The sequence below is a fragment of the Panthera pardus genome, unplaced genomic scaffold (genome assembly GCF_024362965.1).
Source record: "Panthera pardus isolate Hobbes unplaced genomic scaffold, ASM2436296v1 HiC_scaffold_25, whole genome shotgun sequence".
Taxonomy (NCBI): domain Eukaryota; kingdom Metazoa; phylum Chordata; class Mammalia; order Carnivora; family Felidae; genus Panthera; species Panthera pardus.
In genome coordinates, this window is record NW_026526821.1 from 61415325 (window position 1) to 61438895 (window position 23571).

Sequence of the window (23571 nt, forward strand, 5' to 3'; positions counted from 1 at the left end):
TTATAACAAGTCCTACTACATTACATCACGAACAAAGTTTGATTTCTCAATTTTAACACTAATGCTCAGGAAAACAAAATTGCTTTTCAAAATCATCAGGGTAAGACTATAAAAAATGTATTAATTTACAAATAACTTAAGTGCTTGCTTGACAAAGAAGACTACAGCATAGGGTGGCACTCTGAGTTCCTTTTCCAAGTCTGATCTTATTTTCCTTTATAGTTTGTTCTCAGACGTATTGAGGTGGAGACCTTATGTGGCCTTAAAAATGCATTGATTCACCCAACCAATACTGCTAAGCATAAGCAAATGGCTGGGGAATTAGGAAAAGTTATTAAAATAGTTACTAAGTTAGGAGGTAGGGGAAGTTATTAAGAAGAGGGACTCTCATGGACCTTAAATCTTGAAGAGTATAGCCATGCCCACCAAGAACCTCGACCTAAGGTGTTAAGAGGCATGAGAAGCCTTCCTGAAGGAGACTAAAGAAGGCTTTTGATTTGGGCTTTGAAGGAACTATGTGTATAAAACGTCTTAAGAATTATTCCCAGACGGAGAAAGCCAGTATGGCCATCGGGCACTTTTCTAAAGAACAACCTGCCCTCTCCCTCCAGGGTCACTGCTGCTTTATATACACAAAGCAAAGGGTTTTCCTGCAGCAAAGTAGGCACAATTCCAAGGGCAAGAGGATTCCATTAAGCGCTTCTGGGTACTGTGACTTGAGGATACAAAGATGAATGGAGCAAGTCCCAGATCTCAAGGAAGCGCCACCAGGAACTGAATCAGGCTCGGAGTATTGTCAGGCCGAGAGGCATACGCGGGACCAGAAGGAGTCACTGGAATGGATTTTCCGCACGGGGCCTCGAAGTCTGGATGCGCACTCAGTCCTCTGGTAGGCTCTAGCATTGCAGCACTAGAGATGCAAGAGGTTTGTTCCCGCGTGGGAGCAGCGGGCAAGCCTCCCCAGCGCCCCGCAGTCCCTCTCGGCCCCGCCCACGCTCCAGGGCGGCTGCGCGACTAGGCCCCCTCGTCTCCACGTGATTGCCGTCACTGCTTCCACGAAGCGTGAACCGCCATCATAAGTCCTGGCGACGGGGCCTGGTCCTTCTTCCCTCCCCCTTCTCCTCTTCCGCGGGGCAGAAGTGACAGGTTGGAGTTGTACTGCCCGCGTCCTGTCCGGCTAGTGAAGCCTTGGGTTGCCAAGAGCCGGACGAGAAATTAAGACTCACGGACTCCGGGGCAGACTGACCGGCTGGCCCCTCAGGTGACGGCACGGCGGGGGCGGTGCCCAGGGCCGCGCCCCGCCCCTCGCAGGCCAGCGCCCAGAGCCCGCGGCCCGTGCCCGTTTCCAGTATGGCCGCCCGCCGTGCTTGACCCGCGGCCTCTCCGCTTCGACTCTTCGTAGGCGATGCTGAGGCCGAGGCCGTGACTGACACTCTCGCTCACACGCACGTACGGACCCAGACCCACGCCCGGAGCCCGAGCCCTGGGCCCGGAACCACTCTCGCCCCCGGCGCCGCGGTCAGAGCCCGGACCACGGCTCCCGTGCCGCTGCCGCCTCGCCGAGAAGGGCCGCGCCGGACCTCGAGCGCGGCGGCCCCCGGCCGGCAGGGATGGGGAAGCGGGCTGGAGGAGGAGCAGCAGGAGTCGCCGCCGCCTCCACGTCCGCAGGGGCCGGTGTGGAGCCCGCGGCCAGCCGCGGCGGGGGCCCGCGCAGCGGGGCCGCCGGCCTACTGGGAGCGCTGCACCTGGTGATGACCCTCGTAGTGGCCGCGGCGCGGGCCGAGAAGGAAGGTGGGTGTCAGCCGGCCGGCATCTCCCAGGCCCGGCCCCGCGGCTGTCAGCGCGCCCTCGCGGACGCGGCAGCGGGACTACGAACGGGGACGAAGGGCTGCGGCTCGGGGCTCGGAGGGCGGCCGAACGCGCAGCTCCGTCCGGCGCGAAGTTGCCCGTTCGAGTCCCGTCCCGAGCCGGGAACTTGCAGTTCGGATGCCAACTCGTGGCGTTGGCCGCACGGAGTTGCTCTTGTTCGTGATTCTTTCCCCTTGCCTTCCCTGTTGACTCCTGTCACTGCCATTTCAAAACTTCCTGAGTTCTCGTATCTTCTTGCCACTTGGCTCACTATGTAGGAGGGGCATATTTGTAGTCTTGATTGCTGTTAATGGGCACATTTTAGGACACTTTTCCCCCTTTGGTTGCGGTTTTAATAACGGCGTGCACACAGAGCTCACTTTTAAATGTCGTAGTAAAAATGGCAAGACTGGTGGAAAGGCTTCAAAACATAGCTCACAGAATTTTACTTTGAATTTGTTCAAACATTTCTTGGTGAGGAATCTTGTTTCTTCATCTTCCCTTTCCTTTATCGCTTTGCAGTAGATTGTTTAGCTAGCAATTCTATATCCATAATACAGTTCCGTTTAGTTCTCTAGTTAAGGTATTGGAAGTCTGTTTACATTTTTAATTTAAGATCGGGTGTCATCTTTAACGTGAAAGATTTTAAAAGCAGATGTTGTTTCTAGTTTGCAAGCCTTTATAATTTAGTTAAGAAATGACACCTACTTAAGAAAAACTCGTTAGTATTGAAGACTGTACCAAATCTGTAGTTGTGTTGGGACTACCTGTTTTTGAGCCTAAGGAAATGGGTGGTCATAGCTTTCACAAAGAAATCACTAAAAGTGAATGGTTTTTAAAAAGCTAAGCAAAACCTGTTTAGCTTCCGTTTCCCACTAAACTGCCACTACTAGAAAATAATGTCTTTCCACAGTAACTTTCGGGTTGATATTCTGCTTTATGACTAAAGTCACTTGCTTTTTTATCATTTTTGAAGGCAATGGCTAAATGCAAACCAAATTAATGTTGAAGTGCAAATGTGCCTCTATTTACTGTTTTTCAATTTTTGCTCAAAACATTACATTCTCTCATTTAACTCTGTAAGCAACCTTAGTCTGGGTTCACATAGGTGGAAATTATTCAGAGAATTGCCATCTGTTGAAAGAATTAATCGACAGAGGCAAGATTATTTCCAGAATGAAATACTGCTGCTTTAGGACTAGTCAGGCCTGGTATTGTCATAGTTCATTGATTGGTTACAGATCTGCAGTTAGATGATTGTTACTATTGTGTGCCTATGGTGTCCAGCACGGGCTGGCCTGTGGTTTGTATCCAGTAAAGCTAAAACAGTACAGCAATTTAATGGGCATGTCTCCTTTTATTTCAAGTAGTCCTTGGCAGGTATTGTGGTCTTGATTTTCTGTTCTTTTGCTTACCTTGTACACTGCCAGGCACACAGTAGGGATTTAACACTAGTTTGAGTGAATGACTATCTTCATGAGCCATTAGCATGGGGAACTAAAATAATGATTGAGTCTTGTAAAACATTAAGGTTATCTTTCTGCTGCTTTTTTTTTTTTTTTTTACCCCAACAGCCTTATATATGCTAATTTTCTGTGTATAGTTAACAACTCCTTTGTTTGAGAAATGTCAGCCTAAATTATATTTGCTAATTTCCTATTTGTTTATAAGTTTTAGTGTACCTCTCTACTCATGAATGTAGGGCTCACGTGAGAAAAATTACTTGCCAGGGTGTAAAGTATGAAAAGATGTGGTTGAATCTGTCAGTGGTCCTGGCAGAATCAGACATCTTTTGTGGCCCATGTTGTGTCTGTATGAACAGTTTGAATGTACAAACTAGCTAGTCAAGCTATTGCTGGTAATTACACTAATACAGAACACAAGCCTCTGCCCATCATAGATAAAATCTGGTTCTAATAAAATATTCTGCGAAGGTTGCTCCAAAAATGGCCTATGCTTTCAGCCTTCTTCCTGATCAAACTTTGGTGTTGTTTTTGTTTGAGTAAGTAGAAGAAATGGGATTGATTTTCTTAAATGATTGTGAGTGATACCATGAGTTTAGCATCTGATGGGGCACAAATACACCATTTGCCCCCCAGAATGTGCTGTTGAGTTTTTTCAGGAAACCTGGGCAGATTTCTGGAGGTGGCTGAGTTCAGTTTGTCAGTTTATACCCTGAGGATTGTTTGTGTTTATTTTAGTAGTATAAACTAGTAATTTTTCAAAGTTAAGATTTTCCTGCAATATTAATGATGGTTCTCTGAGTACTTTGTATTTGGTATATTTTTCCTCCATTGCAGCAGAATTTCACTAGAACATCTTCAAAACAAAATAAAACTCATTGATGAAGAAAAACAGTGGAAATAGCTAATTGCGTTACCTAATGCAGTTTTTTTTTTATGTTTGGACTAGATGTTAATTTTCTTATGTCAGAAGCATGAGCCATTTCCCTGTCTTAACATCCTAGATGTCTTAACATTCCTATATCTTAACAGCCATTTTTACAGCTCAATGGTAGTATGTTATTATTTCAGAGAAAAGGGACCTTTGAGAATGTTTTGGCTGTGGTCTATAGTTTGTAAGGATTTTGAAAGAGTTGGGAGAGGTAGAAGCTACTATAATTACTACAAATAATTCACTTACCCTGGATTGGTGTCAGGATTTTTCTTGAAGCTAAGGTCTAGATATTGAGAACAGTGGAAATAGATGTGCGTAGTGAAAATGTAATAAAAATATATAGTGAAAATATGTGTACATATGTTAAACATATAATTTTTAGTAGTATTCGATTTATAAATCTTCCCATTGTGGGGCACCTGGGTGATCAGTCCGTTAAGCATCCGACTTTGGCTCAAGTCATGATCACACGGTTTGTGGGTTCGAGCCCTGCATCAGACTCTGCACTGACAGCACAGAGCCTGCTTGGGATTCTCTCTCTCCCTCCCTCTCTGCCCCTCCCCCGTGCTCGCTCTCTCTCTTTCTCTCTCAAAATAAGTAAATAAAGACTTAAAAAAAAAATCGGCCCAATGTGACCAGCAAATAAGAGCTTTTTTAAAAAAACCATCATCTATCAGCTAATACAGTTTCATTGTGAAATGGATCTTTGGAAGGCATGGTTGTCTTTTAATTCATTGTAAATAAAAAGCTACATCTCGTGTAGCTAGTAAATATAAACTTGAATAGATTTTCAGGAATATGATTGTTTTAGTCTGTGGCAAATTAAATTTCAGTGTCACATGTATTTTCATAAATTGGCTATTAATGGCAAGGCAAAGTTTGATAGTGTTTATTAGGACTTTTAAATTTGTTTGCAGGATACATTAGTTTTGTGCAGAAATTTTTGTTTTAAGTTGTATTTGTGACAGATGCAGGAGGAGGGTACAAAAGTGTTTTATATACAAAGCATATGAACAAAATGCTGTACTTAGGAATAAAGGCCAGAAGAGATTAAACATAATCATTAGATTTGTCTTAGGAAGGCAGAATTGATCAGGAGTAGTATTTACTTTTTCTAATCAAATTATTACTTTATAATGTAAAAATATTTTTAGAAGTGATTTTCTTAAGAGTGAGGTATTTTAATCCTTTGTATGGTGGTGGAGTGGCTACTCTTTCATTTAGAGCCTAGTAAATGAATATTATTTTGTTAATACTACTTCACTAATAAACTTTTGTTGGCTTATTTTTACTAAAAGCTGTTTGCTACTGCCAGAAGCTTTGGAATCCTGTAGTTGGAAAAAGTGTGCCCTCTCTTTCTCTTGTTAATGACTATTTTCTTTTTCTTTATAATCCTTTCAGTGGGTCCTCATAGACACTTGCCAAAAAGATCAGCTTTGGAAGTAGATGTAAAATCATCTAATTGGTTATCATCCGGAGTAGTAATAAGCCAGCCTACTCTTGGGGAAAAATTAAATCATTACTGAGTGCTTGATATTTTAGAAATTCTTTTTCATCCTGCATGTGGCTTGAGCTTTCTGACTGGCCTTGGCAGACAGAGGCCTTTCTTCTATGGCTGAATTTTTCTTCACTATCTGTTTTAAGCAGCATCAGACACTGTTGATAGCTGCTTCTTGGAACTTTTCTCCGTTTCTATGATTTTGTGCCTCTTGGTTGTCATCCTGCCTTAGTTGTCAGTCACTGCTCTCCAGCCGCCCACTGTCTTCTTTCCTATGTGTGTCCAGCCACCAGCACACACTGCACATGTCCAGGGCAGAATTACCTCGCACCACCTCTGGTTTCCCAGTTTTTATTAATGCTGTGATTATTCTCTCTGCCACATTGGTCTCATTTTTGACCCCTTAGCAAGTGGTGTCAATGTGTGTTTACTTTCTTGGGCGACTCTCCCAACAGCCTCCCGCCTGGGGGCACTGCAGTAGGCTCTCCCCTCTCCACTTTCTCCATTTCTGTTTGCATTGTCTGTTACTCATCTGTCATTCATTTTGACACATTTAGCTACTTTAATTATTTTATGGGGGACATTTCTTCACCCAGACTGGAATTTCTGAACCTCTGTCAATAGCAGCATTATGTACATAGTAGGCATTCAGTTTTAAATGAAGGTTTGTCTAAAATGACCTTATCTTCCCCCAGTACCTGAGACCTGGGCTGAGAGTCAAGAGTACATGTAAAACTCTGACTCGGTTGCTGGTCTCACTAAGAATTCTGCTGTAATAAGACATAGGGTGACACCACTTTTTTCTTCCCTACATGTTGCTTTCCATTGTAACTGAGTGATAGACACTTATGTAAACCACACTGTCGTAACTTTTGGATTTTAAGATTTCAGATTCTCATATACCCGTTTATAGATCATGAAACAGGTACAGAGAAATTAAGTAGTATTCTGAAGGTAAAAGAGTTGGTAGGTAGTTGAGCCAGGATTCCATCCCAAGCCATCTGTTCCTAGACCAAGCTGTATAATCCTGGATGAGTTCTTAATGTAGTAGATTCTGTTGTACACCAACTGGAGAAAGAGCAGAACTGCCAGTTTGTGCAGAAGCAATGTATTAAATATTCCCGTGAAGTGCCCTTTTTTTTATAGCTGTAAATACATATCCATATCACTTACCATTAACTTTTTTTTTTTAACATTCATTTATTTTTGAGAGAGAGTGCGAGTGGGGGAGCCACAGAGAGAGAGGGGGACAGAGGATCCAAAGCGGGCTCTGCACTGACAGCAGAGAGAGCCTGATGTGGGGCAGTTCTTGAACTCGTGAGCTGTAAGATCATGACCTGAGCCGTAGTCGGATTCTTTAACGGACTGAGCCCCTAGGTGCCCCACTATTGACTTGATAACCATTAAAATGATCTTAATCTTAGGCCATTCTGGATCATGTACATTCTGAAAAAGAAATTGAGGAGACCCATGAATGTGTGATCTGGGGAACAGATATTTGGTATTGAAAGCTACTGACCCTGTTCTTAGGTTCTGATATATTCTTGGATTAAGATTTAGACTAACTTGAATTCTGTGAACATTCCTTAGTTTTAGATTAGTGTGACAAGTTAGTCTAGATATGTGGAATATTCTCAGAAACTGGCCCTGATTAAAAGGAACTGGAGATAATCCAGAGGCTGGTGGTGACATCAGCTTTTGACAGTGGAAAAATCTCTTTGAGAGTTCTATTAGAGGTCCAGGAGCTCCAGAAGTTCATTTGTGGGGCTTTGTTCTTTCTTATGAAGGCATTTTTGGATTAGGCGGTCATTAGTTTAATTTGCCATACTAGATCAGTTTTTCATTCCTGTGTGATTGCCTTAGAAAGATTTTTAGAAAGCCCTAACTCTTTGCATGATTCATCTTGTTGCATATAGCACTTATGGCAAAGGTCTGAAAAATCCCTACTGTCTAAGAGGATCCTTGACATGCCTGTCATGATAGTGTCAAACCTGCCTTGTTTGTTTCTCTATAATTGTAAAAAAACACGTGACATGAAATTTACCATCTTAACCATTTTAAGAGTACAGTTCAGTACTATGAAGTATATTCACATTGTTGTGGAACAGATCTCCAGAGCTTTTTCATCTTGCATAACTGAAACTCTATCCATTGAATAGCAGCTCCCCAATTCTCTCTCCGCTGCTCCAGCCCCACCATTCTACTTTCTGTTTTTATGAGTTTGACTACTTTAGATGCCTCATTTAAGTGGAATCATGCAAGATTTGTCTTTTTGTGGCTGGCTTATTTCACTTAGCATAATGTCCTCAAGGTTCATTATATTGGAGCATGTGACAGGATTTCTTTCCTTTTTAAGGCTCAAGAATATTCCGTTGTATTTATATACCATTTATCTATTTTATTTATCCATTTACCCATCAATGGACATTTGGATTGCTTTCACTTTTGGCTGTTGTAAGTGATTCTGCTATGAACATAGATGTGCAAATGTCTCTGAGATCCTGCATTTAATTCTTTTGGGTTATATACCCATACGTGGGATTATTGGATCATATGGTAGTTCTATTTTTAATTTTTTAAACCACTACCGTACTGTTTTCCATAGTAGCTGCACCATTTTACAATTCTACCAACAGTGCACAAAGGTTCAGTTTCTCCCCATCCTCACTAATACTTATCTTCTGTGTTTGTTTGTTTGTTTGTTTGTTTATAGTGGCCATCCTAATGAATGTAGGGTTATATCTTGTTTTGATTTGCATTTTTGTAAGTGATATTAATTGAGCATCTTTTCATATGCTTGTTGACCATTTGTATCTTTGTTTTTTGTTTTTTGTTTTTTGAGAAATATCTATTCAGGTTCGTTGCCCATTTTTATATTGGGTTATTTTTTTTATTGTTGAGTTGTAGGAGTTCTTTATATATTCTGGGTAACAGCTCCTCATCAGATAGAAGATTTGTAAATATTTTTTCCCCATTCCATAGGTTGCCTTTTTACTCTTATGAGTGTAACCTTTGATGCACATAAGTTTTAAAGTCTGTTGTAGTCCCATTTGTCTGTTTTTGCTTTTGTTGCCTGTGCTTTTCATGCCGTACGAGAAAACATTGTCAAATCCGATGTCATGGAGCTTTCCCCCTGTTTCCTCTAGGAATTTTACAGTTTGGGGTCTTACATTTTGTTCTTCAGTCAATTTAGAGTTAATTTTTGTAAGATGTAAGGTAAGCGTCCAAATTCATTCTTTTGCATGCAAATACTGCATTTTCCCAGCACCATTTGTTGAAGAGACATCCTTTCCTCATTGAGTGGTCTTGCAACCCTTATATGAGGGTCATTTGACCATATATATGAGAATTTCTTTCTGAGTTCTCTATTCCTTTTTTTTTTTTTTTTTTTTAATGTTTATTTTTGAGAGCGAGAGAGACAAAGCATGAGTAGGGGAGGGGCAGAGAGAGAGGGAGATACAGAATCTGAAGAAGGCTGCAGGCTCCAGGCTCCAGGCCCTGAGCTGTCAGCACAGAGCCTCATGTGGGGCTTGAATCCATGAACTGTGAGATCATGACCTGAGCCAAAGTCAGATGCTTAACCGACAGAGCCACCTAGGCGCCCAATGAGTTCTCTATTCTGTTTGTCTTTTTAGGCAGTTACCACACTGTTCCAGTTACTGTAGCTTTGTTATAAGTTTTGAAATCAGGAAGTGCAAATCCTTAAGCTTTTTTCTCTTTCAAGTTTGGTTTGGCTGTTTGGGGTCCCTTGAAATTCCATATGGATTTTAGGATTTTTTTTTTCTGTTTATTCAAAAAGTGCTGTTATGGTTTTAATAGGGATTATATTGAATCTGTAGGTTGTTTTGGGGAGGGTGAACATCTTAACAGTATTAAGTCTAACACTTCATGAACACAGGATGTCATTCCATTTATTTGTGTTGTCTTTAATTTCAGCAGTGTTTTTGTATTTTCAATGTGTGTAAGTAAGTCTTTCTCCTCCTTGGTTATTATATTTATTCTTAGATATATTATTATTGATGCTGCTATAAATCAGACCTGCATTTTTTAACAAATTATTTCAATTCATACATGACTAAGCATTGTGAACATGTAGTTTTGGAGAAAAGAAACATGTTCTGTATTTGAAACAAAGAATTGTACATGCTTAAAGTGTTTCCTTAGGTTACTTATGTATAAATTGAAATGCATTTTAAGTCCTTTTAAGTTCTAACAAACTGTGACTATTTTCTGAATCAGTTATGATTGCAAAATCATATGACAGTCTAACTTTGGTTCTTAAGAACTAATTTTTTTCTACATAGTTATAGTATTACATTTGCATCAAAACATGATAGTAAAAAACTATCTCAGCAGTAAAGTTTGAGAAATAGTCTAAGCCAGCTCTACTGATACAAATTAATTAGCAGTTTGTATTCATGGTATGGCAATGGCCCTACTTGGATTTTTTTTTTTTTTTTTTTTTTTTGGTGGCGGCGGGGGGTGGGTGGCAGGGAATGATTAAATTGGAAGCAGAGGATTTTCTAGGGAATTTATAGTAGAAGGGTGCTGTCTAGAGCTTAAACCCTATCTCAAAGCTCTCTATAAATAAAGTTTATCATTCTAAAAGTTGTTTGGTAGAGCAGTGCATAAGAGAGGCAGTGTGCTGTTCAAACTGGATCATTTTAAAAAATGCTTGTGTGAATTGGTGGCATGGACTCATCTGAAGTATTGCTTCTTGGTTTGCAAGTAGGGAATGAAGTAGTGGTTAGCACTACCAAGAGGCAATTTGTCTTTCCCGAACTGGTGCAGCAGTAGTTATCTTTCATATGTAGGGGAGTTATTTCATATTTAGAGGTTTATCTCACCATACTTGGGGCTTCTCTTGGTTATAGCTGGGTGTGAAAAAAGGTAACCGAGACTCGAGTTGAAGAGAGGAAGATGTAAGAAAGAAGCAGCAGGCTGGAATTAGATTGAATTTTATTAAGATCCTAGAGATTCTTGTAGATAGGAAAATTTCTGAGTATTGTCAGTTTCTTCCCAACTGCATTTGGGTTTATTTGTGTTTGTATAGGATCTTGAGCTTTTGGAGGTTGAGGTCTGGGTCATGTTCTTCCTGCACCTATCATTTTAAGTGCTTCAATACATTCAGTCCTGTCTTGGTAGGAGAGGCAGTGAACCATAACCAATTAAAAATGAACTGGAGTGAAGAAAAGGTATTTCTGAAATGATAGTGTTTATCCAAGTTTGACATCTCACCATTTCAGGAATATATTATGTAAGCAGTTATTGCCTGTAATTGATAATGGTTGTAATTACTTAATGACAACAGCTAATGTTTATCAAGCACTTTCTTTGTATCCAGCACTGTTAATTGCTTTGCATGCCTCATCTCATTTAATCTTCACATTAACCCTATGTGGGGTGCTAGTCCTTCTTCCCTCACCCTTCAGATCTGTTTTTGGTTACAGTTCCTCTGTGGCTGTCACTGCTCCTTGGTGGGAGCGGGGTACGGGGTGTGGGCTTGCTTGTGATAGTATAATACACAATTTTAAATCTCCACTGAAATGGGACAATATAATATACAATAATTCTTCCTGTGCATACAGTCTGGAGGTCAGTTTGGAAAACTTTTCTTCAATTTCACAAAAAATGCATGTTGAAACAAATTGTAAAATACAAACGAGTAAATGGAGAAATTTTCTGTAATCTATCAAGTACAAAGAACCAACATCAGTCATCAGTTTTCTAGGTTTCTGTGCCCTCCCCAACTCTCTTCCTTCCCCCTCTCTTCCCTCCCCCCCACTCCCCATTCAAAAAAAAAAGATATTGCTACGTTGCCTTTGAAGAAAACTTATCATTTGACATTTCAATAATACTTTGTGAGGGTGCCTGCTTTTCCTCATTGGCTATTACTCTTCTTTTAAGTCCTCACCAATCTGGTGAGAAAAGTTGTCACGTTGTTTTAATTGATTTTTTAAAAATTGCTACTGTTTCTTAACCATGGCTTCATACCACTGTTAGAGTGATACAGTTAGGTGTAACAAGTACTTCAAGTTCAGAGAGAGGAAGAGTGCTCTAGGTGGTAAATTCCTGGGCCACTCTAGGTAGTATGCTACATATGTACCAAAGTCAAAATGTGTGTCAGCAAGGAAAGAATTCTGGAAACCACTATTCTTTGAGTATGGCAAGGAGTTGGGGTAGGAAGAACATACCAAAACTGCTTTGTGAGTTACCTAAGTCAGTGAGTGAGAATCATGGCCTTGCCTAGGACTCCAAGAGGTAATAGTTGAAAAGTGGAAATGGTGATTGAGTGTGGCTCTGGACTCTTGTCATCTGCCTTCTGGCTGTGCGACTTTGGTAAGTATGATTGACCACTTTGTGTCTAAGCTTCACTGTTCATAGATAGAGTAGGGATAATGATAGCATTTTTGTCATTGAGTTTTTGCAGAGGTTTACTGAGTTGGTGGAAAGCTCTTAGCACATTGCTTGACACATTAAAAAAAAAAATTAGTAAGGTTGAATACTATTATAGATTTGCTCATTTGTATTACTTTTGTATTGTTCAATCATGTCTTTTTTCAGTTTTTCCATTGGTATTTGGATTTTCCTTTGTGACTCGATGAACACTTAATTAAAGATTAAGAGTTGCATTTTTCTAAATTTTCATTTGCATTTGAATTTTCTATATTTGAATTTTCTTTCTTCTTAAAGAAAATTTTTTTAATGTTCATTTATTTTTGAGATAGAGACAGAGCACCAGCTGGGGAGGGGCAGAGAGAGAGGGAGACAACAGAATCCAAAACAGGCTCCAGACTCTGAGCTGTCAGCACAGAGCCCCACGTGGGGCTCAAACCCATGAACCACGAGATCATAACCTGAGCTGAAGTTGGATGCCCAACACACTGAGCCACCCAGGCACCCCTCTTTTTTTATTTTTAAGAGAGAGGGCACAAGTGAGCATAGGGCAGAGAGAGAATCCCAGGAGGGGCAGAAAGAGAGAAGCAGGGCTCATCCAAAGCAGGGCTTGAGCTCGCCAGAAGCAGGACTCAGACTCATGAACTGTGAGATCATGACCTGAGTCAAAGCCACATGCTTAATGACTGAGCCACCTAGGCACCCTATATTTTAATATTTATTATTATTATTTTAAAATTTATTGACCAAATCTGTCACTCTTTTCTTTTATGCTTTCCTTTATAGTTGTCATGTGTAAGAAGTCCTATGCATAAAGTGTATTCACCAATATTTTTTCTCTCTGATTCTATTTTTAAATGAAAATCTGTAAGTCATCAATCTTTTGTTATCAGGTAGGGAATCTATTTTTCTCAAATGGTTAGTTGCCTTCATACCACTTAATGAGTTATACACAATATTTTCTTTTCATGCAAATTCTATTATATATTTGGATGAGTTACTTGATTTTCTATTTTTTTTCCTAACTGATAATTTTATTTTATTTTGTCCATTTTATTATTAGCTGGCTTGACAGTTTATTACCTCCCCCTAAATTACTGTTATTCCAAAAGCATTTTCTGGTCTATCTTGTTTTCATTCTCTACAAACCGTAAAATCATTTTGAAAAAAATTTTAAATTTCTATTTGCTTTTTGATTAGGATTGTGTTAAAATGTTAGAAAAATTTGGAACTTGACATCATTTTTAATGTTTTCTATTTTCCTTTCACACACACACATATTAAGTTGAACTGTATGAAATTGCCATTTTTGTGGGCCCCAAATGATTGAATAACAGTGTAGTTATTCAGTAATATTAACATATATGTTTGCATGTATTATTGCATTGGCTAGAGCTTTAGAACACTATTAAATAAGAGTGGTGAAAAAGTGGGCCTACTTATGTTTTTTTGGTCTTCATTAGGGAAATACCTTCAGTGTTTCATTGTGAAGTATGATTGTGGCAGTTGGTTGGAATTAGATGTTCTTGATAATAGAAAATTTCTTGTATTTTTAAGAGTTTTAGTCTTAAGAGTTATTAGGGATAGATGTTATACTTTATCAGTTCAAATTTTATGTGTTTTTTTGTTTTTTTTTTTTTACTTTAAGCTGTTGATTTTGGCTGTTTGAATTACAGAAGCAATTATTTTAACTCATTCCACTCAACTCTCTTGGTCAATTAACCCATGTTTCTCTTCCCTCTAGAAACCTGTTCATGGATGCCCATTGAGCTTGGGCTGCTAACTCCCACAGACATTCACATTTGTTCCCTCTAGTTGATGTATAATTTTTTTTTTTTTTAATTTGAGAGAGAGAAAGAGTGCATGCGTGGGGGAAAGGGGCAGACAGAGAGAGAGAGAGAGAAAGTCCCCAGCAGGCTTCATGCTGCTGGTGCAGAGCCCGACTTGGGGCTGGATCTCATGACTGTGAGATCATGACCATCTGAGGTGAAATCAAGACTTTGATGCCCAACCGACAGAGCCACCCAGGCGCCCCAATGTGTGTATTTTTATTCATTGTTTCTTTCTTTATTTCTCTCTCTCTCTCTCTCTCTCTTTCTACCAAACCCTTTAAAAGCTTTTAAAATATTTCAGAAATTACAGTGCCTGAAATATTTCAAAAGCTATCAATATTAATAATAGTACCAACAAAAAGTGGTTTTAAGAATAACAAGAAATGTACAGAATCTGAGGAAAACTTTAAAACATTCTTGAAGGCAGAGAAGTAGATTTGAACAGTGGAAAGACATTCCTTGCCCTTGGGTAGGAGAACTCAACATCATAAAGATGTCAGTTCTCCCTAAGCTAACATTAATTTAACACAGATGCAATTAAAAAATACCAACACCAAACACCAATACCAAAAATTAATTTTTATAGAGTTAGAAAAGTTGATGTTAAAGTTCATATGGAAAAATAAACATGTAGGAATGCTGGGGAAATGCTGAAAAAGAAAAGTTATGAGGTGTGATTAGCACAGGCAGTTATTAAACATATACCGTAAAGCCATTATATACTTGGAAAAAGTAAGGTATTGATATATAAATAGATAAGTGGAATAGAATAGAAATTTCTTACATAAATGGAAATAAGTGGATGTGAAGTCCATATGGTTTATGCTATATACCTGGTTTCCTTCAGGGAGTCTAGAATGTGCTAGGTGGAGAGTGGAGAGTGTTTATATGATCAGCCCCCAATTAAAACCTTGAACCCTGTATTAATTTCCTATTGCTTTTGTAGCAAATTACCACAACTTTAGTGGCTTAAAACAATGCAAACTTATTCACTTATAGTTCTGAAGGTCAGAATTCTAAAATCAAGATATTGGCAGGTCTGTGTTCTTTCTAGATGCTTTGGTGGAGAATGTGTTCTCAGCTTTGTGGGCTTCTAGAGGTCACTTGCATTCCTTGGCTCATATTACTCCACTGTCCTGCTTCATTCATTCCAGCTTCCTTCTTTCATCGTCATATCGCCTTCTGACTCTCTGATCTGCCTCCCTCTTGTAAAGACCAATGTGATTACATTGGACTCATTTGGGTAATCCAAGATGACCCCCCTGTTCTCTTTTGTATCTGGTTTGATGAGGGTTTTTAACAGGAATAGATGTTGAATTTTTCAAATGGTTTTTCTGTGGCTCTTGAGGGTCCTTTTTTAGGCTGTTAATATGGTGAATTACCAGCCTTGAGTTTCTTTCTTGATCATGATGTATTATCCTTGTAATGTATTATTGGGTTTGGGGGGTGGGGTGTCTAATATTTCATTTAGAATTTTTATGTCTATGGTCATGAGAGATAGTGTTATGTTTTCTTACAAAGTCTCTGCTTTTGGTAATGCTGGCCTCATAGAATTCGTTGAGAGGTATTTTTTCGTTTTTAATTTTTTTGAAGAGTCTATATAGAGTTGGTGTATTTTTCGTGTAATGTGTGATAAGAATTAAGAATTGAAACCATCTGGGCTTGGAATTTCTTTGTGGGGAGATTTTAAACTATAATCTCAATTTTTAAGATTAAGACTATTCAAGTTATCTCTTTCTGAGTGAGCTTTGGTAATTAAAGTCTTCTCAAGACTGTGTCCATTTTGTGTAAGGTGTCACATTTATCAACAAGGTTGTTCATAATGTTCTAGTATTTTTTAAATATTTGTAGAATCTGAAGTGGTGACACCTCTCTCATTCCTGATATAATTTGTGTCTTCTCTCTTTTTTCTTGATCATTCTGTTCAGAAGTTTGTCAATTTTAATATTTTGCTCAGAACCAGCTTTTGGTGTTTCTTTCTTTTGTTTCTTTATATTGATTTCCACTAAGATTTTTTTTTTGTAATTTTTTATTAAAAATTTTTTTAAAATATAATTTATTGTCAAATTAGCCAACATACATCAAGTGTATTTTTCATCTCACACATTGTCATTTTCATCTCTAGAAGTATAATTTCAGTCTTTTTTATGTTTTATTTCTCTCCTTTTAGAACATGTGGAACACATTTATAAAGCCTCTTTTGTTAACTAATTCTAACTTTTGTGCCAAGTCTAGATTGGTTTCAATTGATTATTCTCCTATTGGTTCATGTTTCATTTTGGTTTTTGTTTGTTGTTTGAGAGAGTTCTTGCCTGTGCATGTGGTAGGCAGGGAGGGACAGAGGGAGAGAATCTCAAGCAGGCTCCACGCCCCCATGAAGCCTGACATGGGCTCCATCTCATGACTGTGAGATCATGACCTGAGCCAAAATCGAGAGTCAGTTGCTTAACCGACTGAGCCACCCAGGTGCCCTGGTTCATGTTTTCTTATCTCTTTGCTCACTAACCTGTAATTGAATGCCAGATGTTGTGAATTTTATTTTGTTGTTGGTTGGTATATTTTTGAATTCCTAGAACTATTCTTGAGCTTTGTTCTAAGATGCAATTAAGTTACTTCGGAACAGCTTGATCTTTTTTGGGTCTTGCTTTTCAGATTTGTTAGGTGGGTTTGGAGCAGTGCTTAGTCTAGGACTGAAAATTCCCCACAGCTGAGGCAAGACTTTAATGAGTACTCTAGTCCATATCTCATGAATTATAGGTTTTTCCAGTTTGACTGGTGGGAACAGGCACCATAAGTGGCTCTGTGTGAGCACCAGGTGCTGGTCCTTCTAATCCTTTTGGATGTCTTTTCCCCAGCCTTAGGTAGTTACTTCACATACATGTGCTTATCAGGATTTTGCTGGTATTCAGTGGACACCCTCTGTGATTCTCCAGTGTTCTCTGTGCAGGGCTGTTATTTCTGGTACTCTGTCCTATGAACTGTCAACTACTTTGGTTTCCTTAGACTCTCAACTCTGTCTCAACAACCCAGACAGTCCATCAGGCTCTGTCAGTTTCCCCTGCCTGCACTGTGGTCTTACTCTCTCCTGGTAGTAAATTGGGGCAGTCATAGGGCTCACCTTGTTTGTTTCCCATATCTTCGGGATTGTTGTCCTTCATTAACTGATATGTAGGGTCTGAAAACTGTCATTTCATGCATTTTGTCTGACTGCTTGGTTGTTTCTGGTGGGAGGGTATTTATGGCCCTTGCTGTGCCATCATGCCCAGAAGCAGAAGTCTAGATCTCTGTATCAGTTATTATTCTTCAGTATAGCCGACATTGTTATTTTCAGGTGTTGTTCCTGAACCTCTTGCTACAGAAAACAGTTTGGTAATTAATATCAGGGTGTGTATTAGTTTCTAGTTACTGCTTTAATAAGTAACCACAAGCTTAGTGGCTTAAAACAACACTTATTACCTTATAGTTCTAGATATCAGAAGTCTGAAATGGATCCCATGGGCTAAAATCAAGGTGTTGGTAGGGTTGTGTCCTTTTTGGAAGCTCTAGGGGAGAATCTGTTTGACTCTTCAAGCTTCCAGAGGCCTTGTGGCCCTTTCTTCTGTTTTCAAAGCCAGCAACATCTGGCCAAGTTCTCTCTTTTTTTAATTTTAATTTTATTTTATCTTAATTCCAGTGTAGCTAACATATAGTGTTATATTCGTTTCAGGTGGCCAAGTCTTTCTTATGCTGCCATGTCTTTTGTCCTCCCCTTTCTGCTTCCTTCTTGTTATCTAGATAATCCAGAATAATCTTGTTATTTTAAAGTCAGCTGATTGTGGGCACCTGGGTGGCTCAGTCAGTTAAGTGTCTGACTCTTGATATTGGCTCAGGTCATGATCTCACAGGTTTGTGAGATGGAGCCCCACGTGGGGCTCTGTGCTGACAGTGCAGTGCCTGCTTGGGATTCTCTCTCTGCCTTTCCCCTGCTCATTCACTGTCTCTGTCTTTCTCTCTCTCTCTCTGAAAATAAAAATAAATAAATATTTTAAAAAGTCAGCTGATTGCAATCTTAATTCTATCTGCAACTTTTTGCTTTGTGACCTAACATATTCACAGGGTCCTGAGATTAGGATGTGAACATCTAGGGGGTGGGAGGACGTTAGTCTACCTGCCGCTGATAGATGGCTTTCAGCATCCTTTTCCTTTGCTTTAGACATTTTTCTTTTTTGTTCCAGTGAAGAAAAATGATATATTAAAAGATTTTCTTCTTAACCTGTGCATGTTAAAAAATATTATTAGAAGAGTAGCTGGGTGGCTCAGTTGGTTAAGCATACAACTCTTAGTTTCAGCTCAGGTCATGATTTCACAGTTCATGGGATTGAGCTCTGCATTGGGCTCTGCAATGACCCCATGGATCTTGCTTGGGATCTCTCTCTCCCTCTCATTCTCTGCCCCTCCCCAGCTCATGCTGTCTCTCTCTCTCTCTCAAAATAAATAAACATTAAAAAAGTAAAAAATAAAAAATACTATTAAAAACAATGAAACTGTAAATCTGCCTTTTTAAAAAATGTTTATTTGAGAGAGAGACAGACAGACAGAATGAGCCGGGTAGGGTCAGAGAGAGAGAGGGAGAGAGAGAATCCCAAGCAGGCTCCTGCTGTTGTTGCAGAGCCCATCACAGGGCTCAGTCTCCTAAACCATGAGATCATGACCTGAGCTGAAATCAAGAGTTGATCCCTCAACCAACCAAGCCACCCAAGCGCCCCTTAGATCTTAATTTTATAGATTATTTCACAAGGTAGTGATTTGAGAATTTTTGAGCCCATTATATCTGGCAGTCTATAGAAACTTCCCAAGCTTGTGAAGTTGATTTATTGCCACAAATGTAATTTTAGACCGATGTTAATCTTCTTTGTATTTCAATATTTTTTTCTCTTAATATCATGTATTACCCCTCTCTCCCTTCCATCACAGTTAACTTCTTGTGCTTTGTGGTAGTTTATCACGTGGAGCAGCTGGGAAGTCCTTGTGTGTGTTCTTTTCCTATTAGGTCTTTAGCAGTGTCACCCCCCACATGTCAACCGTTTCAGTATTCTTTGACAAACGTCAGTGTTGCAGACCCATGATCTTCTCCCTGACCTTTACCCGTAGTTCTGTGGGAAGGGTTATGTGTACTTAATATTGACTGAGTAATTTATGTTCAGCAGCTCTGAGTGATTAAATTTCACTTTCCCTTCCACAGCTGTCTTTGTGTTGTGGCTCCCATATTCCTCATATGTCTATCTACTTGTTGATGAAATTCTAAAGTAGTTTAATACAATGTTTCTTTATACTATTTAAGCCAGAAGTCAAGGCTCAAAACAATTAATAGTGCAGAATGGCAAAGCAAATTTTAATCATTCTTTATTACCACCACCTCTTCCCCCCACCCTGCATTAAAAACAAACCAGGCTTTTATATGACCAAGCACAGTTGAAGGTCAGTAGGACCAGTTTTTACACCACACAGTTGAGCCAGGGACATTTGTCGATGAAGCCTTTAGCTGCTGCTTTCTTCTGTTTTGCTGCCACTGGCACACCCCTGGGTGGATGTGATTTCAGTGTGCTCAGCATGGCAGACCAGTAAGAAGTTGGCCGAAGAGCCCAGCACTTTGTCCTTGTTGCAGGAAAAGACTTGGGGTTGTTATCATCCTCTGGCCACAATTCTGGGACCTGGACCCCAATTGGCTGAGCACCACTTCTCCCATCTGCCTGGCTTCTGACTGAGGTCTGGTACCTGGTAAATAGACAAGTTCAAGGCTTTGTGGATGGATGACTTCACTTCACATACTAGTTTATCATTTACTAGCTGTGTGTGTCTAAGGGACAAGTTAATTACTTGTGGACTTTTCTCAGCTATAAAATGGGCATACACATTCTTAACAGAGTTGTTAGGCACTTTACATAGGTACTCAAATGTTAGTTCTTGATATCTTTAGAGAATACTTCCTTCTATGCTGTTTCCTTTGGCCTGTGACTCTGTTTACATCTTCCTGCCCCTTTTACCTCAGGAAAGGAACTGTGCCTGGAGCTTCTTTTGTCTCTTGCTCCCTCCCAAGCAGTTCCTTGGGGGCAAGGTAATCCTAAGGACATACCTCAAAGAGGTGGCCATTTCTTTAAGGTTGTTGTGTTTTTATTTTAATCATATAGGAAAATTTTGCATTCCATTCCATGCTGATTTCAATTGGCAAGCAATTTTTCCTAAGCAGATCCTCCTGGAAGATGTCTCATATTTCCTACTTCTAGTTCACAGCAGCACATTCCTGGGGAATTTTGCTTTTTTCTTTTCTTTTCTTTCTTTCTTTCTTTCTTTCTTTCTTTCTTTCTTTCTTTTTTTTTTTTTTTTAAGAGAGAGAGCATGAGTGGGGGAGAAGAGCAGAGTGAGAGAATCTTAGGCAGGCTCCATGGTCAGCGTGGGGCCTGATGACATGGGGCTCAATCCTACGACCCTGGGATCATAACCTGAGCTGAAATCGGTTGGATGCTCAACCGACTGAGCCACCCAGGCGCCGGCCCCTGGAAACATTTATTTACTGGGTATAGCATCACTATTAAAGCAATTCTTAGTCAACAGTGAGAATGGAATGGAATGTTGCCGGGGTCTTGGTTTGTGGAGGCTGACTGCTAACCTGAGGTCCCTGCACAACTCAGCATCAGACATGCTGTTGTGAAAGACAATGAGTAAAATTTAGAGAAATAAACAATTTTGTATTACTATGGTGAACCAGCTAGTCCAGTGTCGTACTTTGTAAGTGAAAGCCCATGGTGGATACCAGCTACTTGTCGGAGAAGGTGTTTGGCTTTGGCTTTCAGCTTAGTGGTTCTGTACCTCTAGATTCTTGCCATGTCAGATTTTTTTAAATTGGATCAGGTTGTATACAGTGATATACTGATAATCTTTGTCAGATGGGTGTGTAGGTAGGTTTCTGAACCATTGCAGAATTAGTGCTCCAAGACCTTGGGATAGCAGCCTGGGTAGAGGAGCATCAGCACAGAAAGATACATTTGAAGATAACAGAGCAGGCCTAAAAGTATCATTAGTTAGATTCTGAAAAGGTAAAGTTTTCAAAAACATGAGATAGGCATTAGTGTCTGCAGACAGAGTTAGGGGAGGAAAGAGGTAATTCTAGCAGAGAGAAGTTTGGAAGGAGGTGTTGGGGGTAGGGTGAAAGACCTAAGCAAGGGAGCTTGGCCTGGGGCCTGGAAGAAACTGGTGATTAAAAAAAAAAAAATGGTCTCTAGCCTCCCCCACTACCACCCACCCCCAGGGTATCTTTAGGGGGCTTAAGATATGCATCACTGTACAGGATGATTTCTCTTCAGAGCCTTTGTACTCTGATAATAAAAGTCTTGAAAATAAAAGTCTTATACATTCTCAGTAGTCATATCAACAAATTGTGCTTTAGTGAGTTAAGTCAGCTATGTAACCTAACTTGCCATATCCTTCTTGTTCTGATGGGAAGGCTGTGTCTTAGACAACTGGCTTGGGGGGAGCTTGGGTAGCTTAGTCGGTTAAGCGTCCGACTCTCGATTTTGGCTCAGGTCATGATCTCACGGTTTGTGAGATCGAGCCCCTCATTGGGCTCTGTGCTGACAGCAAGGAGCCTGCTTGGGATTCTCTGTCTCCCTTTCTCTCTGCCCCTCCCTCACTCATGCTCTCTCTCAAAAATAAGTAAAGCAGATGATCTTCTAAAACAAACAAAATTGACTTGGGTAGTAAGTTGGGGAAGGGATCCCTCTTATGAGGGCAGCTGAGAAGCTTGCTGTGTTCAGGTCTCTGTCTTCACCACACAGACAAGTAGAAGCTGCTAGGAGTCACTCTTGCTTTGCACAGTCTTCCCTGCAGGCATATACCAACACTGCTTGGCATACTGTCTGACGATTTATGTTTTCGTCTGAACATCTTCCTTCTGAGGGTAGAACTGGTTGGTTCTTAGAGAGCTCATTATGGAGAGATAAGAGCACCTACTGTTATCTGCATTGTGCATGGCACACAGCAAGTGCTCAGAAAATCTTGACTCATTTGAAAATTGAATTACACACTGTGGGTGAGTTCATGACCATCCCCGTGTTTACTTCAGAACTTTATGTTCGTTTCTCAAAATGTGAATACTTAAAACACAACATTGATTATTATTTTTTTTTAAGTATTTTTTAATGTTTATTTTTTATTTTTGAGAGAGAGAGTAGGGGAGGGGCAGAGAGAGACAGAGACAGAATCGCAAGCAGGCACACTGTTAGCGCAGAGCCTGATGCGGGGCTTGCACACACAGACCGTGAGATCATGATCTGAGCCGAAACCAAGAGTTGAACACTTAACTGACTGAGCCACCCAGGCACCCCTGATTATTATTATTTTTATAAACACAGACCCTGTGAGCCCTTATCTGGTAGCCATACCTCACCAGACGAGGTCACCAGACTACGCTGAATACTGATAAATTAATTCTTTAATTTTTATTTATTTAGTGCTGTATCCTACCCTAGGTCTAGAAAGCTAAAGACACAGTTCTGGCCCCACACGAGCCTCCAGCACAGTAGAATGAGCAGGCCTGCAGACATCTGAATTATGGGTTACAAGTGGTTGCCCAGGATAGGCCAGTTGCTTTGGGCAGGAATAAGTGTACTAGGGTTGTTGCGGGAGGCAGTAGACCTTCATTGGGAACCGTGAGAAAAGACATTCAGTGTGATCCAGTGTGCACATTTCTTATCAGGATCATTTCTTCCTTAGAAGCCAAAGGTTTAGCTTTGAATAAAGCTTTTGGGGTCCATAAGTAAGCAAACACATTGTGAACTGACCTTGCTCGGACTAGGTAACCTATTTTTCGGTCTTAGGCTCGACACTGTAGCTTTGTCATGATATGTGTATGCCTCAAAGAGGGAGTTTGGGGTTTCCTTTTTCCTCTTCCCTTCCCCTCACCTTAAAAAAACACTAAAAATTGGGTAAGATATCTCAACAGGATGTTTTATGTGGGAAGACAGCATGGTTTGATTTAAAAAAAAAAAAAAAAGCATTGAGTCTCTAGTATTTAACTAGCCCTGTGACCTTGGACAAGTTACTTAGTCTTTTTCCTCTTAGATTAAATTGAAAATATTTTATGCAGTGTTGAGGAGTCTAAACTTTTGGTTTGAGAGTGCTTAGTAAATCTACCAACACCATCTCTCCTTCAATATAAACCCTCTTGAAAAATTCCCCATTGTAAGCTTCAGAATAGTGAGTGTATAATTTTTAATTATAGATAATTTGTTAATTATCTATTAAAATTCCTTATTTCTATGTGATCTTCATATTTTGATTTTTTATTCCCTTCTCCTTTCTGCCAGTTGGTCTGTACCCAGGGAATTTAAATAAATGGAACCATCTCAAGCCTTACATTCTGTAGTCACGTGTGAATAAATTTACACACTGTGCTGTTATACTTCCTGTTACCTATTACTTTGCTTCTCTCATGCACCCAGTATTTACTGAGCACACTGCGGAGCTCTGGGAGTATGTTTATGAGTAAGACTTAGAAACTTATAAGAATTTCTGTTAGGCAGGCATAAACAAATTACAGTGTAGGGTTGAAGATATGTATCAAGG

At 39.9% G+C, this 23571-nt stretch overlaps 1 protein-coding gene across 1 annotated transcript in view; it reads left to right on the plus strand.

Moving 5' to 3' along the window:
- Positions 1-1307: 1307 nt before the first annotated feature.
- The window catches only part of TMEM131 (transmembrane protein 131), a 234990-nt gene continuing 212726 nt past the window's right edge, over positions 1308-23571 (plus strand). Inside the window, exon 1 of the mRNA XM_053890619.1 lies at positions 1308-1791. Coding sequence (XP_053746594.1) covers positions 1611-1791 — 181 coding nt within the window. The 5' untranslated portion in view covers positions 1308-1610. The remainder of the gene's footprint in view (positions 1792-23571) is intronic.